General features: G+C 40.4%; 1 protein-coding gene across 1 annotated transcript in view; it reads left to right on the top strand.

The window, feature by feature from the left end:
* Positions 1–11463, top strand: part of JAG1 (jagged canonical Notch ligand 1) — a 36735-nt gene extending 25272 nt beyond the window's left edge. The window contains exons 10-26 of the mRNA XM_075035461.1: positions 776–889; positions 1291–1337; positions 1842–2015; positions 2525–2675; positions 3212–3376; positions 3904–4017; positions 4673–4786; positions 4897–5010; positions 5135–5251; positions 5757–5784; positions 5949–6034; positions 6835–6948; positions 7209–7318; positions 7400–7636; positions 7971–8102; positions 8581–8731; positions 9514–11463. Coding sequence (XP_074891562.1) covers positions 776–889; positions 1291–1337; positions 1842–2015; positions 2525–2675; positions 3212–3376; positions 3904–4017; positions 4673–4786; positions 4897–5010; positions 5135–5251; positions 5757–5784; positions 5949–6034; positions 6835–6948; positions 7209–7318; positions 7400–7636; positions 7971–8102; positions 8581–8731; positions 9514–9971 — 2426 coding nt within the window. The 3' untranslated portion in view covers positions 9972–11463. The remainder of the gene's footprint in view (positions 1–775; positions 890–1290; positions 1338–1841; positions 2016–2524; positions 2676–3211; positions 3377–3903; positions 4018–4672; positions 4787–4896; positions 5011–5134; positions 5252–5756; positions 5785–5948; positions 6035–6834; positions 6949–7208; positions 7319–7399; positions 7637–7970; positions 8103–8580; positions 8732–9513) is intronic.
* The last annotated feature ends 2858 nt before the right edge of the window (positions 11464–14321 follow it).

Raw genomic sequence — 14321 nt, 5'->3', positions numbered from 1 at the left:
TAGTCCAGCAGGTAAGGGCAGTGGTGCCCTTTGCTTTACGCACATTTATGGTTCCAAAGACTACGGATGTATTTTGGCACCTTGAGAATATTAAGTGTCGATGTTTGCAGGACTGGGGTCTAGGACAGTCTCAAAGCATAGAGTGGCTTTTTTCAGTTGTTGTTATGCTGATGCATGCTAGCAGTTGAAAGAAATGGTTAACTAAGCCAAACAGACATACTTTAAACCATAAGTGAACTGAAGTGGGGAGGGTGCATGTGTATGCCTTCCAGTCCTGCCCCCACATGTATTTCTTCCTTTAGCCTGTGAGAAAGTTGCTCTATCTCTTCAGCCATGTCAACTCCTCCAGACCAAAGAGTTCACAGCTGGGTTCCAAAATGTGGATGACCTCATGAAGAATGAGCTGGCTGCATTCTTTACACAACACACTAATCCCAATAACCAGGCTGCAGCACTCCTCCTTCAAAATGCTTGGTTGAGATGCGTGTGGGGGAGGGAAGTTGCTCTTAATGAGTGGCTGGGTAATTATCAAATAATTAGTGTAGTCTGTATGTTCTAATTGCAGAGAATTTGAAAGAGACTTCAGGACTTCAGAGACTGATGTATGATTGACTTTTGTTCGTTCAAGTCACGCTAATCCATGCTGTATCTTACAAGTTCCTCTTAGATCTGAATGAACTGCTGATTATTGCTGTGAAAACCAGCTGTAGGCTTTTTTTCTTTCTCCCCCCTGCTCTACAAGCCCTGCATTTGGCCATTCACATTGTTTTTTCAGATGCGAATGAATGTGAGGGCAAACCCTGTGTCAATGCCAACTCCTGCAGGAACCTGATTGGCAGCTACTATTGTGACTGCATTACTGGCTGGTCTGGCCACAACTGTGATATAAGTAAGTGTCTATATCCTTGGGTTTATTAAAAGCCGGTTGTGTGTGTATGCATGTATGCCACTGAGTTCTGACCTCAGATTTAAATACCAGGCTGAGTCCCAGTGGTTGATGTTTTTAGAAACGGAGTAGTTGGTGCAGAATGAAAATATACAATTTTATCAAACTCATTAGTCCATAACATAGCTATATTCTGATAAAGTGACTAAAACAATGATGTGAAATTTCACTGCCTCTAGCAGAAGAATCGCAAAAGGTTCCCACCCATTATAATAACCTTATCTCAAGGAAGGCACGCAGGAAACTTGACAAAAGGTTTATCTAGCTGCAGTTTTAGAGATATTTGAACTCTGTATCTAGTGTAAATATATTTTTGCCTTCTAACCACAGTAATTTTATTACAGATATTAACGACTGTCATGGACAATGTCAGAATGGAGGATCCTGTCGGGTAAGCCATTCTTGTTTTATTTTGGTTTCCCTGAGACTTGCAACAGTAACTAAAACATTTGAGTTGAAACACAAATAGTGTGGAAAATAGCAATTAGCTGGTATAAATTGTCATTTCTTTGGAGTTGGAGGGAGGGCCTATGTCATGCTACAGCATGTCAGGGTATCTCTGTAGAACAGCAAGGGCAAAAAAAAACCCCAAACCTGCAATAAATTACTCATTTTCACTGCCAGTGTCACCAGTGAATGGGCTGGTTGTTGTGCAAACTACCTACTGTAAATGGAGGTACTTCACTTCCAAATGTGGATTAATGTATCCTGCCTGGAAATTAAGAATGTAAGCCAGTACTGGGGTGTGTGTTTATTTTTCCCCCCTAAATATTCTTGCCTTGTTTGGACACAGGAAGAGGATTTTTTTTCTCTCCCTTTTTTTTTTTTTCTTTAATAAGAATATATCAAGAGGGAGGAAAAAACCTTGACTCTAAACTTTCTCATTCCTTTCCAGGACTTGGTTAATGGTTATCGGTGTATCTGTTCACCTGGCTATGCAGGAGATCACTGTGAGAAAGACATCAATGAATGTGCAAGTAACCCTTGCATGAATGGGGGTCACTGCCAGGATGAAATCAATGGATTCCAATGTCTGTGTCCCGCTGGTTTCTCAGGAAACCTCTGTCAGGTAAGAAGCATGGGAGAAAGGCAGGCCCTGAGCCAGTGGTATTTCTACCAGCACTCTGGATCTGTACACTGAATGCCTTGCATCCAGTGAACCATAGTATAAAGTTGTACTTGATATCGCTGTCAGTCTGCCAAGAAAGTGCTTGATTAATATATATTGGGGGGGGGGGCGGGGAAGAAACCAACAAAAAGCCCTGACAGGCTGCTGAGGATTCTTTTTGTTAAACAGACTGCAAGTGTTGGCACGTCAGGTTTTGTTGCACACTGACTATTAACTTTCAGTGGCTGTTTAATATCTAGAGTGCTGTCTGCCGAAATAGTTGCAAGTCTAACTAAACTCTGTGCATTATGAACAATTCATTGAGGCAGCAGATAAAAAGGTCAGATTCCACAATGTCTGCCTGTCATAGTGAGGGAAAGCTATGATAAAATTTCTGTTTCACTCAGCCTCTCAACCCCCCCCCCCCCTTTTTATTTCCCTTTCCTTTTCTCTCTCTGCACTACTTACAGCTGGACATAGATTATTGTGAGCCAAATCCTTGCCAGAATGGTGCCCAGTGCTTCAATCTTGCTATGGACTATTTCTGTAACTGCCCGGAAGATTACGAAGGGAAGAACTGCTCACACCTGAAAGATCACTGCCGCACAACTCCTTGTGAAGGTTTGTGTCGCCTTGCAGGTGAATGGGAATGACAGGCAGTAGTTTCTGCCCCTCCCCTGGCTGGAGGCATAATGCAGCTCCAATAATGTAGTCACTGGAGTAGCTCTGACATAAAGAGGCTGAATTTTGCCCTGTGCCTTATGCCTCTATTTGTATGAGAAGATGAGTAATATTTGTAAGTATCAGTGATTTGAAAGTCAGTGTTATGTCAATGTGGATGGAAAACACATGTAGCAAATGGCTTTTCTGAATTTATTCCAGGCCACAGATGTGGTCCAGCAATCTTCAGATAAGATGCTGTGATTGTTTTATCCACAAACAGTTGGTATAGTCCTTTTATTTTAAAGCAACAAGCATATTTGGCAGTGTTAGGTTAACAGTTTGACTTGATGATATTAAAGGTCTTTTCCAACCTAAACAATTCTATGATATGTTTGTCTTTTTAATTTATAGTGATGGACATTTAAATGTTGCTCTTAGCTTAAGACATCAGATAGAATGGGCAATCCTCACACAGGTCTCTGCTTTTTCTACAGTAATTGACAGCTGTACTGTGGCAGTAGCTTCTAACAGCACACCAGAAGGGGTTCGTTACATTTCTTCAAATGTCTGTGGTCCTCATGGAAAATGCAAGAGCCAGGCCGGTGGAAAATTCACATGTGAATGCAACAAAGGATTCACTGGCACCTACTGTCATGAGAGTAAGAGCTAAAAAGAGAATATATTTTACTGTCCCCTACTCTTTTTGGAAAAAGATTCCATCCTTTCCTCCCAGACTGGTATAAGGTTTCTTTCTTGTAACATAGTGAACCTTGGAACTGCTTTAAGTTTTCATATCCCGCTTGGGTGAGGCAGATTGGAATTTGCTAGGCCTTGGGGAAAGTTCACAGTAATGAACCTTCTGGCCTTGAATTGTATGTTTTTAAAAACCTTATGTATACAAGGTCTGAGGTAGTTAATAGTTGAGTTTAACATAGATCTTAAGGACCCCTGATTTTTTTTTTGTTTGTTTGTTTTTTGGTTTTAATAGTAATTGCTGAGTGACAGGCTCATCACTTTGTGCAGTGTTTTTCAGCTATTTCTCCTCTTGCTCATAACCCTTCCTCTCAAAAGAAATGGAAGTAGCACCAAATAGCCTGCAATAAGATGACTTCTAGTAGCTGTACTTCTAGTTTGATTTTTTTTTTTTTAATTTTCCCCCCTTCCCCTCTCCTCCAAACTGTTGCAGATATTAATGACTGCGAGAGCAACCCCTGTAAAAATGGCGGCACTTGTATTGATGGCATCAACTCCTACAAATGCATTTGTAGTGATGGATGGGAAGGAACATATTGTGAAACAAGTAAGTTAACCGTTCTTCAGTACGCAGAAATATCTCTTGGAAAAACAGCAGGAAGGAATGGCTGGTGCTGTCTTTAAGACAATAGTGACCAATGCCAATTCAACATGTCCTCTGTGGCCTTTGAAGCAGAGTTTAAGGTGTCCTCTTTTTTTCTGTTGAGTCCCAGGCTTTTGTATCAGAACTAAACCCAAGTTACGAAGCTGGACTGGGAGTAGAACCTGGTGCTTCTACTGTTCAATTTTATGCTCTAGCCTTTGGAAAACTTTCTGTAAGAAACCCTTGGCATTAGTACACACCATTTTACTAATGGCATATCTGCATATCACACTTGTATTTTGACAGTCTTGGGAACAGAAGAGGAGTAAGCACTCAACCCCTGTCCTCTGACTGATAGGATAGTTTATGTAACAGGCCTTTTCACTTCTTGTTTACTGAAACAAGATGACAAAAAAAATGAAAACAAACTGGAGGAATGTGGTGGAATACTGTTCATCTCTGTGACAGCGCTTAAAGCTTTAAAATACTGCCTTAAGTGTTTAATCCATAATTGAAATGCAGGCCAAAATTGGGGATGGGCCACGCACCTTTCAAGCATTAAGTGTCTGTCAGTTCTGTAAACACTGCTTAGCTTGTTTTCTGTCCTTTACATATCTAGATATTAATGACTGCAGTAAAAACCCTTGCCACAATGGAGGAACTTGCCGAGACTTGGTCAACGACTTCTTCTGTGAATGTAAAAATGGGTGGAAAGGAAAAACTTGCCACTCCCGTAAGTTCAGCATTTCCAAAACACAACAGGCATGCTCTGTTAGGCTGCTTAAACTTGTTGCATTGCATTAAGAAAGTGCTGGTATTAAGGGTAGTTTGGCTTCTTCACAGGTGACAGCCAGTGTGATGAGGCAACATGCAACAATGGAGGAACATGTTATGATGAGGGGGACACTTTCAAGTGTATGTGTCCTGCAGGATGGGAAGGAGCCACTTGTAATATAGGTAAATACCCTGCACAATCACCAGGAAGCAGATGCAGCACTGGATCTGTGACCTCAGTTTTTCCTGTTGGCTCAGTTTTGATGGCTTTCTAACAACTTAGTGGCAAATCTTGTTTCTGTTACAGCAAGGAACAGCAGCTGCCTGCCAAACCCCTGTCATAATGGTGGTACCTGTGTAGTCAGCGGGGATTCTTTTACTTGTGTCTGCAAGGAGGGCTGGGAAGGACCCACATGTACTCAGAGTAAGTTGTCTCTGCTTGAACTTTTCTAGAGTGTTGCATGATGAGAACATGAGCTCATCCTGTTGCCCTTGGAGTCAAGATTGAAACCAGAAGGGAAAGCTTGTTTGATGTAGGCTTTAGCATCACCTGAATCTTTGTTTTTAATGACTTTATGTGATAGAGCCTTGACCTGGGCATGAGAAAGTTGCAAATGAGTTAAGTGGAGACAGATGTTGTCTTGTTTTCTGGTGCATTCTTTTTCTACGAGCAGCTCTGTCTGCTTCCACTTTTTTTCCCGTTAGATTCTTTACAAGGATCTCTTCCTGTGTACATGTGTTCCACAATGTAGTTAACAAATTTTGTGGTAGAAGCCTGGAATCAATTTAGTAGAGAATTTCAGCATATTTTTGTTAAGTTGAGCTAAGTGTAACTTGGGTATTAGGGGAAGTTTGATCCTTCTTTACTGACAGTAGAGTTGTATTAGCCAAAGTCTGTATGTTTGACGTTGTCTGTCTCTGCTTTGCAGACACAAACGACTGCAGTCCTCATCCTTGGTAAGTTTAATATGTTTACCTTTCATCCTTTGCTTTTTTGTTGTTGGTGTTGGTTTTTTTGTTGTTGCAGGTTTGTTTGTTTTTTGTGGGTTTTTTTTTTGAATTCTCAATTCTTTTTATCTGTAGCAGTGTTTTTTACTGTATATAATGACTTTTCTTTATAGTTACAATAGTGGCACTTGCGTGGATGGAGACAACTGGTACCGCTGTGAATGTGCTCCAGGCTTTGCAGGTCCTGACTGCAGGATCAGTAAGTGTTTCAATGGCACTCTACCTTGCTTTTTGTCTCGCTTGAATCTTGTTGTGAGCCAATCATCTTAACTAAGTGGCAGATCAGATTAATGATAGATATCCTGTGTCTTCTGTATCTGTACCCAGAACTGTAGCAGATGTGGGGAGGGCAGGAATTGCATTGAAAATGAAAGAAATCTTAAAGTCAATTCAGCGAGGGCTGAAACCTCTTGGTTCAGCTGAGTGGGCAAAATACCCTTCAGGATAGTCTTCCCAGTTAGAATGTGTTTGTGTGGCATAGGTTTCTGCTCAAGATGAAAATGTATCAGCCAAAAACCTTGTCAATTAATAATCTACCTACAAGCCCTGAGGTAATGTATGCACTTCCCTGTAATTTAATAATAATTACAGGTAGGAGGACACTAACACTTTTTTAAATAACAGCCATGGAAATAGAAGTTTGCTAGTAGCAAGACAAGTGGAAAGGGGTTTAACATTGTCATCAGTTGAAGGGAGATGAAACTGGAGTATGTCAAAGAGAGGAAGTGTGTTTGTGTGAGAAGGAATGTGTCCTTGCCCTTGAAAAACTAAGTAGCCATAGGGGTCAGGTTTTGATCTTTGTTAGTGCCACACAGCAGAAACTTCAAAGAACTTGCGCTGAGATTATACTGGTGCTGCTATAATATGAATCTATTGCAGAGTAGACACTAGAAGATGAACATAAAGCTCCAGCAGGCAAATCTCTCCTATGTTTTTTTTCTGACAAAATAAAAGGATACTACAGAGTAACTTTTTTATTTCCTCTCCTTCCCTTCATAGATATCAATGAATGCCAGTCTTCACCCTGTGCCTTTGGAGCTACGTGTGTAGATGAAATTAATGGGTACCGGTGCCTTTGCCCACCGGGTCGTAGTGGTCCAGGATGCCAAGAAGGTATTCCAAATGTCATAGCTGGTCATAATACTCATAGCGAGATCTGTATAATAATTGTATGTTAACAGGCCTGTGGTTGTGTGGGGGTTTTTGGGGGCAGGGGTTATTTGTTGTAAAGCAAGTATCTTTCTTTACTGAAGAAGCAAACTTATCCCTAAGTTTAGGTGAGCTTAGGAAAGGGGGGGGGGGGAGTGGTGGTCACCCCCCCACCCCACCCCCCTTCTATTGTAAGTTTATGATTTTGTTCATTCTCTCTTCAGTTACAGGAAGGCCTTGTATTACCACTGTTCGTGTAATGCCAGATGGGGCTAAGTGGGACGATGACTGTAATACCTGTCAGTGTTTCAATGGAAAAGTCACCTGTTCCAAGGTACAGTTGTGCTGTGTTTTGGGTTATACTGTCTTCTGTCCTGTAACCAGTGGTTATTTACCAGTATTTATTCTCTTCTAGGTTTGGTGTGGTCCTCGACCTTGTGTCATACATGCCAAAGGTCATAATGAATGTCCAGCCGGACATGCTTGTGTTCCTGTTAAAGACGACCACTGTTTTACTCACCCTTGTGCTGCAGTGGGTGAATGTTGGCCTTCAAATCAACAGCCTGTGAAGACCAAATGCAATTCTGAGTCTTACTACCAAGACAACTGCGCCAACATCACCTTTACCTTTAATAAAGAAATGATGGCACCAGTAAGTAGCAGAACATAGCTCACTGTGCTGTGGCACATGCACGATTGCTTCCAGAGCATGAAACAACTTTTTCGACTAGTAAAAGTACAGTAAAAGCTGAGACTCCTTTATTATCAAAGAAAACGGATGGTATAGAAGAATTATAATACAGACTTCTACCCTAAATGCTTTTGTGTCCAGAGAACAAAAGGTGGTTTGGAGGGAATTCCACCTCCTCTTCCCTTGAGAACTCTTTACTTCGGGGGGGGGGGGAAAAAAAAAATAAATTCTTACATCTGTGTGTTCATGTGCATATATATTTAAGAAAAACCACCACCTTTTTTGTATCTTCTAGGGACTTACCACAGAGCACATTTGCAGTGAATTGAGGAATCTGAATATTCTGAAGAATGTTTCTGTTGAATATTCCATCTATATTACCTGTGAGCCTTCACACTTGGCAAATAATGAAATACATGTTGCTATTGTAAGTATTCCTGGAATATTTTTAAATGCCTTAGTAGTTAATTGCTTGGATATGTGTGCAACATGTGGATTTAATAAAAATTGTAATTCCTGGCTTTGTCAGCACTTCTCATGGTTTAGTTTCCATCCCAATTCCCTTTAAGAGCAAGGGAAGAAATCCTGGTTACATGTGCATATCTGAAAGCTACCATCTGGTGGCAACTGTAACAGGGGTAGTAAAACACTTTTTCTGTTATACTCTCCTGAGCTGAGCACTGCTTTTTTTTTGGGGGGGGGCTGTCTGTCTTTTTAAGGCTGGGACCAAAAATTAAGCATTATTAGTTTCTGCCCATAGCTGGGCTTTTTGTCTGTTTCTGTTTTGTTTTTTAAGTGTTAAAAGTACTGAGAGAGTCTTAACTGATTGTGAAAGTTTATAAAATAGCAGATTACCCACGCATCTGATCTGGCACTTGGTATTAATTGTATGACTTTTTCTGTAGTCTGCAGAAGATATAGGGGAAGATGAAAACCCAATCAAAGACATCACAGATAAGATTATTGACCTTGTCAGTAAGCGTGATGGTAACAACACACTAATTGCCGCAGTCGCGGAAGTCAGAGTACAACGGCGACCAGTTAAAAACAGAACAGGTGAGCTTTTCCTTGTCTCCAAAAGCCTCGTACACTTGCCATGACTAGAATAGCCTTTCAAAGCAGGTGAAGCTTTTCTCGCTTTTGAGATTTGTAGCAAGTCTGAGAATCTCTGCCTCTTGGCCCTGTTAACAGGGAACAATAAGGAGGCTTTGTACTGGGATCTGATTACTTTAAAAACCCAAAAGTTCTGAAAATGCTCTAAAACAGTGGCCTAACCTGTTAAAAGAGCTGCTACTGTTCTGCACTATTCATGAAGAAATAAGGAGGAAGAAAGCAACTGGTTGGCTCTGAAAGCTCCCATGTATTTACCTGGTAATGCCACTGTCCAGCTGTGATGAATTAAACATTGTCAGAAGTGTCCATTATTAGCTTTCCATGTAGTGCCAGGCAGGCACTGGCACCTTCCTGACAGACAGCAGTCCAGAGGGAAATGACAGTAGTGGGTATGGAGCCAACTGCCCTTGGGGCAGGAGATGTTCCCTCTCAGCTGGGAGCCGCTGCAGAGCAGCCTAAGGAAGCCGGTGTTACTCTTGCCAGCGGTGAGCGGCTCTGTGCGTGTGAGGAAGATGTTTTCCAGGAGGGCTATCAGTCAGTACTCTTGAGTCCTAAACTCACTTTAAACACCCTGTATTCTAAACAAGCCAAGATTATCCTTCTGTTACCATCTGGACCCCAGTGAAAAAATAAGGCTTAAGAGCTGAGATTTGTGTTCTTTGTAGGAAGCCTGGACTGGAACACTTGGTTTGCAGCGGGGTTAACGGGTCTCGTATCTCTTCCAGATTTCTTGGTGCCGTTACTGAGCTCAGTCTTAACAGTAGCCTGGATCTGTTGCCTGGTAACTGTTTTTTATTGGTGCATTCGAAAGCGCAGAAAGCAGAGCAGCCATAGTCACACGGCGTCTGATGACAACACTACCAACAATGTAAGGGAGCAGCTGAATCAGATAAAAAACCCCATTGAGAAACACGGAGCAAATACTGTCCCAATTAAAGACTACGAAAACAAAAACTCTAAAATTGCCAAAATAAGGACACACAATTCAGAGGTGGAGGAAGATGACATGGACAAACACCAGCAGAAGGCCCGATTTGCCAAGCAGCCAGCGTACACTTTGGTAGACAGAGATGAAAAGCCCCCCAACAGCACACCTACAAAACACCCGAACTGGACAAACAAACAAGACAACAGAGACTTGGAAAGTGCACAAAGCCTAAATAGAATGGAGTACATTGTATAGCAGACAGTGGGGTGCTGCCATGCAGGGCCTTTAAATATCATTATAAAGGCACTCAAGAGCTTGTAGTTCTTAAACTGTTGTGTAATATTTGAGTCTAAGGCTATTATTTACTTAGAATCCCTGTGTTAATTTAAGTTTTGACAAGCTGGCTTACACTGGCAATGATAGTTGCTGTGGTTGGCTGGAATACCAAGTGCTGCATTTCACATCTATGCAAAACTAGTCAAAAGTGCCCTCATAAATTCAGCTGTAGCTGATACACATCCTGGAAACGTTTCATAAGGTATTACATAGCCTTATTACTCTTCCTTAGTGTTAATTTTTTTTTTCTGCCAGATGTCCCAATTTATACAGTTTCTTTAGCCTAATACGTTTTATTTATATTTATTGAATTTGAGTTTTTTGTATATTGGTTTTATGGTGACGTACAACTAGTTCTGTATTTGAAAGTGCCTTTGCAGCTTGGAACCACAGCAACTATCAAAAATAAGTTTATTATTTATTTTTTTATTGTATTTTTGTTGGGGGTGGGTGGGGGGAACTTGTCAGCAGTTGCTGGTAAATGAAGAATTTAAAGAGGAAAATGTGTCAAAAATAGAAGTTTGTATAGAAATGTAAATAATTCTTTTTTTATTAATCACTGTGTATATTTGATTTATTAACTTAATAATCAAGAGCCTTAAAATATCATTCCTTTTTATTTATATGTATGTGTTTAGAGTTGAAGGTTTTTGATAGCATTGTAAGCTTGTGGCTTCTCTATTTTGAATTTATTTTCTTGTTACATGTTGCCTATATGCCAAAACTAAGGTGTTCTAAAATAGTTTATTTTTAATAGGATGGGCTTTCATGCCTTGATGCTGGTTTTTGTACAATGTCAAACGTTTGAAACACCTTCCATAGTATCACTTTAAGACTATTTGTAAGTACTGACTGAGGCAGTTTAGATAATTAGACTAGAAAATTTTTTTTGCTGCTTTAGACTTGAAAAATGAGTGACAGGCAGATAATCTGCTAAGAAGCAGTTTAAGGGAACAAAAACTGAGCTATTACTTTATGTAGATGAAATGTGAGTGGTTGCATGTAATTAAAATATCAAATTAGCGTGTGAAGTTGGAAACACAGCAATCTTATTTTGTAAATTCTAATTATTTTTTTTCTCACCATGAATATGTAATAACTGAACCACTTGTAGATTTGACTCTTTTGTAATCTACTGCATTTAGGGAGTATTCTAATAAGCTAGTTGTTGAATACTTGAACAGTAGAATGTCCAGTAAGATCACTGTGTAGGTTTGCCATAGATTACACTGCCCGCCTTAAGTGAGGAAATCAAAGTGCTATTACGATGTTTAAGATCAAAAGGCTTATAAACATAGTAATCTCAGTGGTTAACCATTGAGATCATGAAGATACCTTGTATTGTGATATTAGTGTTATATGAAAATGCATCTTTGATGTGTTGTTCCTGGCAATAAATCTTGAAAAGTAATATTTATTAAATTTTTTGTATGAAAACAGAAAAGAGCGTGGAGATTATTGAGCTTGGAGGCACTGCTGACTAGTTGGTTGTGCAAAACCAGTGGCAGGTGCCGGTTCATGTTTCCAAGACCTGCTACTGATTTCGGTGGAGTCAGTTTTTTGTTAGATGATTACATGTTCCCCTCTGGCTCTGAACCAGATTGAAGGGGTTTGAAAGCAGCATGTCCCTGCTTCTCGGTGTACCTCCGTGTACATCGAAGGGGAGGATGATGTGATTGGAATTGTGCAAGGAGTTTACTTTGTGTGGGCCAATGAGCTACCACCAGACAGATAGTAACCAAATCGAAGTAGCTAGGCGAGATACAAACTGCTGACCTGGATGGGAAAGGATCCATAGATTATACTGATTTCTAATGGCAAAAAGTGCTTTGTAAAGCATAAAATAAACTCTTAAAATATTCAACACACAATGCTGTTTAATCCTTTACTAATGCAGCCCCTCCCACCTAAAAGGGGCTCTGTGTGTTTAAGTAGGGGTTAGCTGTCTGATAGTCTGCTCTTATTTTAGCACATTTTCCTGATGAAGCTGCAAGTTTGTTCTGGTGAGGTGCTAGTACAAAGCTGAAGGAACAATTAAGTGTGAAACAAACTCAGTTGAAAAATAATAATTGAAAAATAGGGTTAGGCTGCTGCTTGTACTTCAGCTTAAAGGAACCCACTGCAAGGTTAGGCCTTTTCATCCACATTTTGTTTATAGTAAATAGAGATACTTTATATGATGCTTGCTGTGATATGAATACAACGAACACTTAAAAGATCTGATAGCAAGACATTCTCTGTTCTGTACCTTCTTTACAGCTGTCAAAAAAAAAATGGATAAAATCTATTTAGTGTTACTTTTTATTTCAACCTCACTTCAAAAGGAGATTTCTAACTTGTTGCTACACCACCTTGAAAGGGAGACACTGTTATTCTTTGCAATCACATGCCACATACATAACTTAAGCACTGGAGAATCATCAGTTTACTGCCTGCTGAATGGGAAGTCAATAAGATTAGCTTCATCTGACCACTTCAATAATTCCTCATCCAACAAATCCCATGAGTATTTATTTCCCTTTGTTGCCTGACTTCTACAATCTGCAATAAAGTGAACACTTTGTGTCTAAAAAAGCCACTTAAAGATAATAGAATCTTCCACCTGCCTCAGAAGTACAAAGTTGAGGCCATTAAATGAATGCTTTTCCATACTTTCAATATTGAATTAACCATCTTCCAGATATCTACCGTTCACACAGGTTTCAAATTCAATGCTGCAGAAACCAACTACCTTTTCTAAATGACTGAAACATTTATACCTGAATTTGTAGGAATAAATCTGAGTCTGCCTTCTATTAAGCAAAAGCAAAAAAAAAAAAAAAAAAAAAAAATCAGGCTTTTGCTAGTCCTGGGAACATGGATTTGACAGGCTACTTCAAAACCTGCTGAGTCAAATTCTAATTACAGACTTAATCACTTAATACATTGACAAAGCTGTTTAGATCTCTGAAGACTCCGTGTAGAGCAAAACCTGGGTTCCTCAAGCTTCAAAACTTGAATACAGTGCTCAAGGCTTTGACATTTAGTTAGTTATTTCCAGCCTTTCCTGTGCTACAAAGTACTGTACTGACCACGTGGAGATTTTGTTACTGCCGGGTTTCTCCATACATAAACTATTTTTCCCATATAACTCATTTCATTGCTACCTCATAGTGTTATAAAATTAGAGCTGCACAAGTTGTACAGGGGAGAGAAGTGAATTCTGTTAAAATGCTATAATGATATTTTAAAATTATATCCTCTTATCTCAGTGGTAGCTTCAAAATTTACACTGGTGAATATAACACAAACCCAATCTTCCAAAGCCCAGAACCACCACCAAGCTGGGGGCTGGTATATGAAGTGTTTTCCGCTGCCGTGAAAATAAATAGAAACACGAAGTTTAAGACTTTCCCATTAGAAATCCAAAGCACATTTATTTTTGTGGAAATTATTCTTTGCCAGTTCACGGTTTACTACTCTGGGAAGGTACATTCTGTTTAGTCAGGAGAAGTTTCCCGCTGCTCATGTGTGTTTGTTCTTTGGATCCTTGTTCATCTAAGTACTGAAAAATGTGCGCTTCCTGAGCTGCCATTTAAACATAGGAGCTTTAAAACAAAATAAATAGCAAAATAACTCCGCTTAGCACCCTCAGCTTTGCTCTACCTACAGCTAATTGAACCTGTCAAACCTGGGTTTGGTTCAACTCGAGCTGAGCATCACCACATCAAAGCCTCTGCACCTCCGCATGGAAAGGGCCCATCTCACATAGAGGCAACTCGCAAAAAGGCGCTGATCATGCACGTTACATCAGCTGTAACGCCAATATATTCATGTCACGGGGGGAAAGACAGCCTTGGGAACAGCTATTTCTGCATTGCTAATAGGAGCAAATGACAGCCAGCTAGCGCTCATACCTCTGAAGCCTAGCAAGTGACTAACGTAAACCAGTTTAGGGCCTAAACAAGCTATTTCGCTGATGAAGCTGTTTGTTTGCCTTTCCACAGAAACAACACTTCTTTTCTTACACCAGCTGACAGATGTACCCAACAAGAGTTAATATTATTAATCAGCTCTCTGCCAAGCTAGAAAATGTACAAGGTTATGCTCTCGGTTGCTCCTTGCGGACTGCACTTCAGCTTCTCACCCGCCAGCCCCCAGGGCGGCTGCCCCAGCCCTCCAGCTGAAGCTAGCCTTGCCTCCTCAGCTAGCTGGGGGCCCACATCACTACCCTTGCCCTTTGCAGAGCCACCCCAGAACAAGCCACAAGGCAGAGGTTTAATGTTTTTA

This window comes from Buteo buteo, chromosome 9 (genome assembly GCF_964188355.1).
Source record: "Buteo buteo chromosome 9, bButBut1.hap1.1, whole genome shotgun sequence".
Classification (NCBI taxonomy): Eukaryota; Metazoa; Chordata; class Aves; order Accipitriformes; family Accipitridae; genus Buteo; species Buteo buteo.
This window is presented reverse-complemented; position numbering and strand designations above follow the sequence as displayed.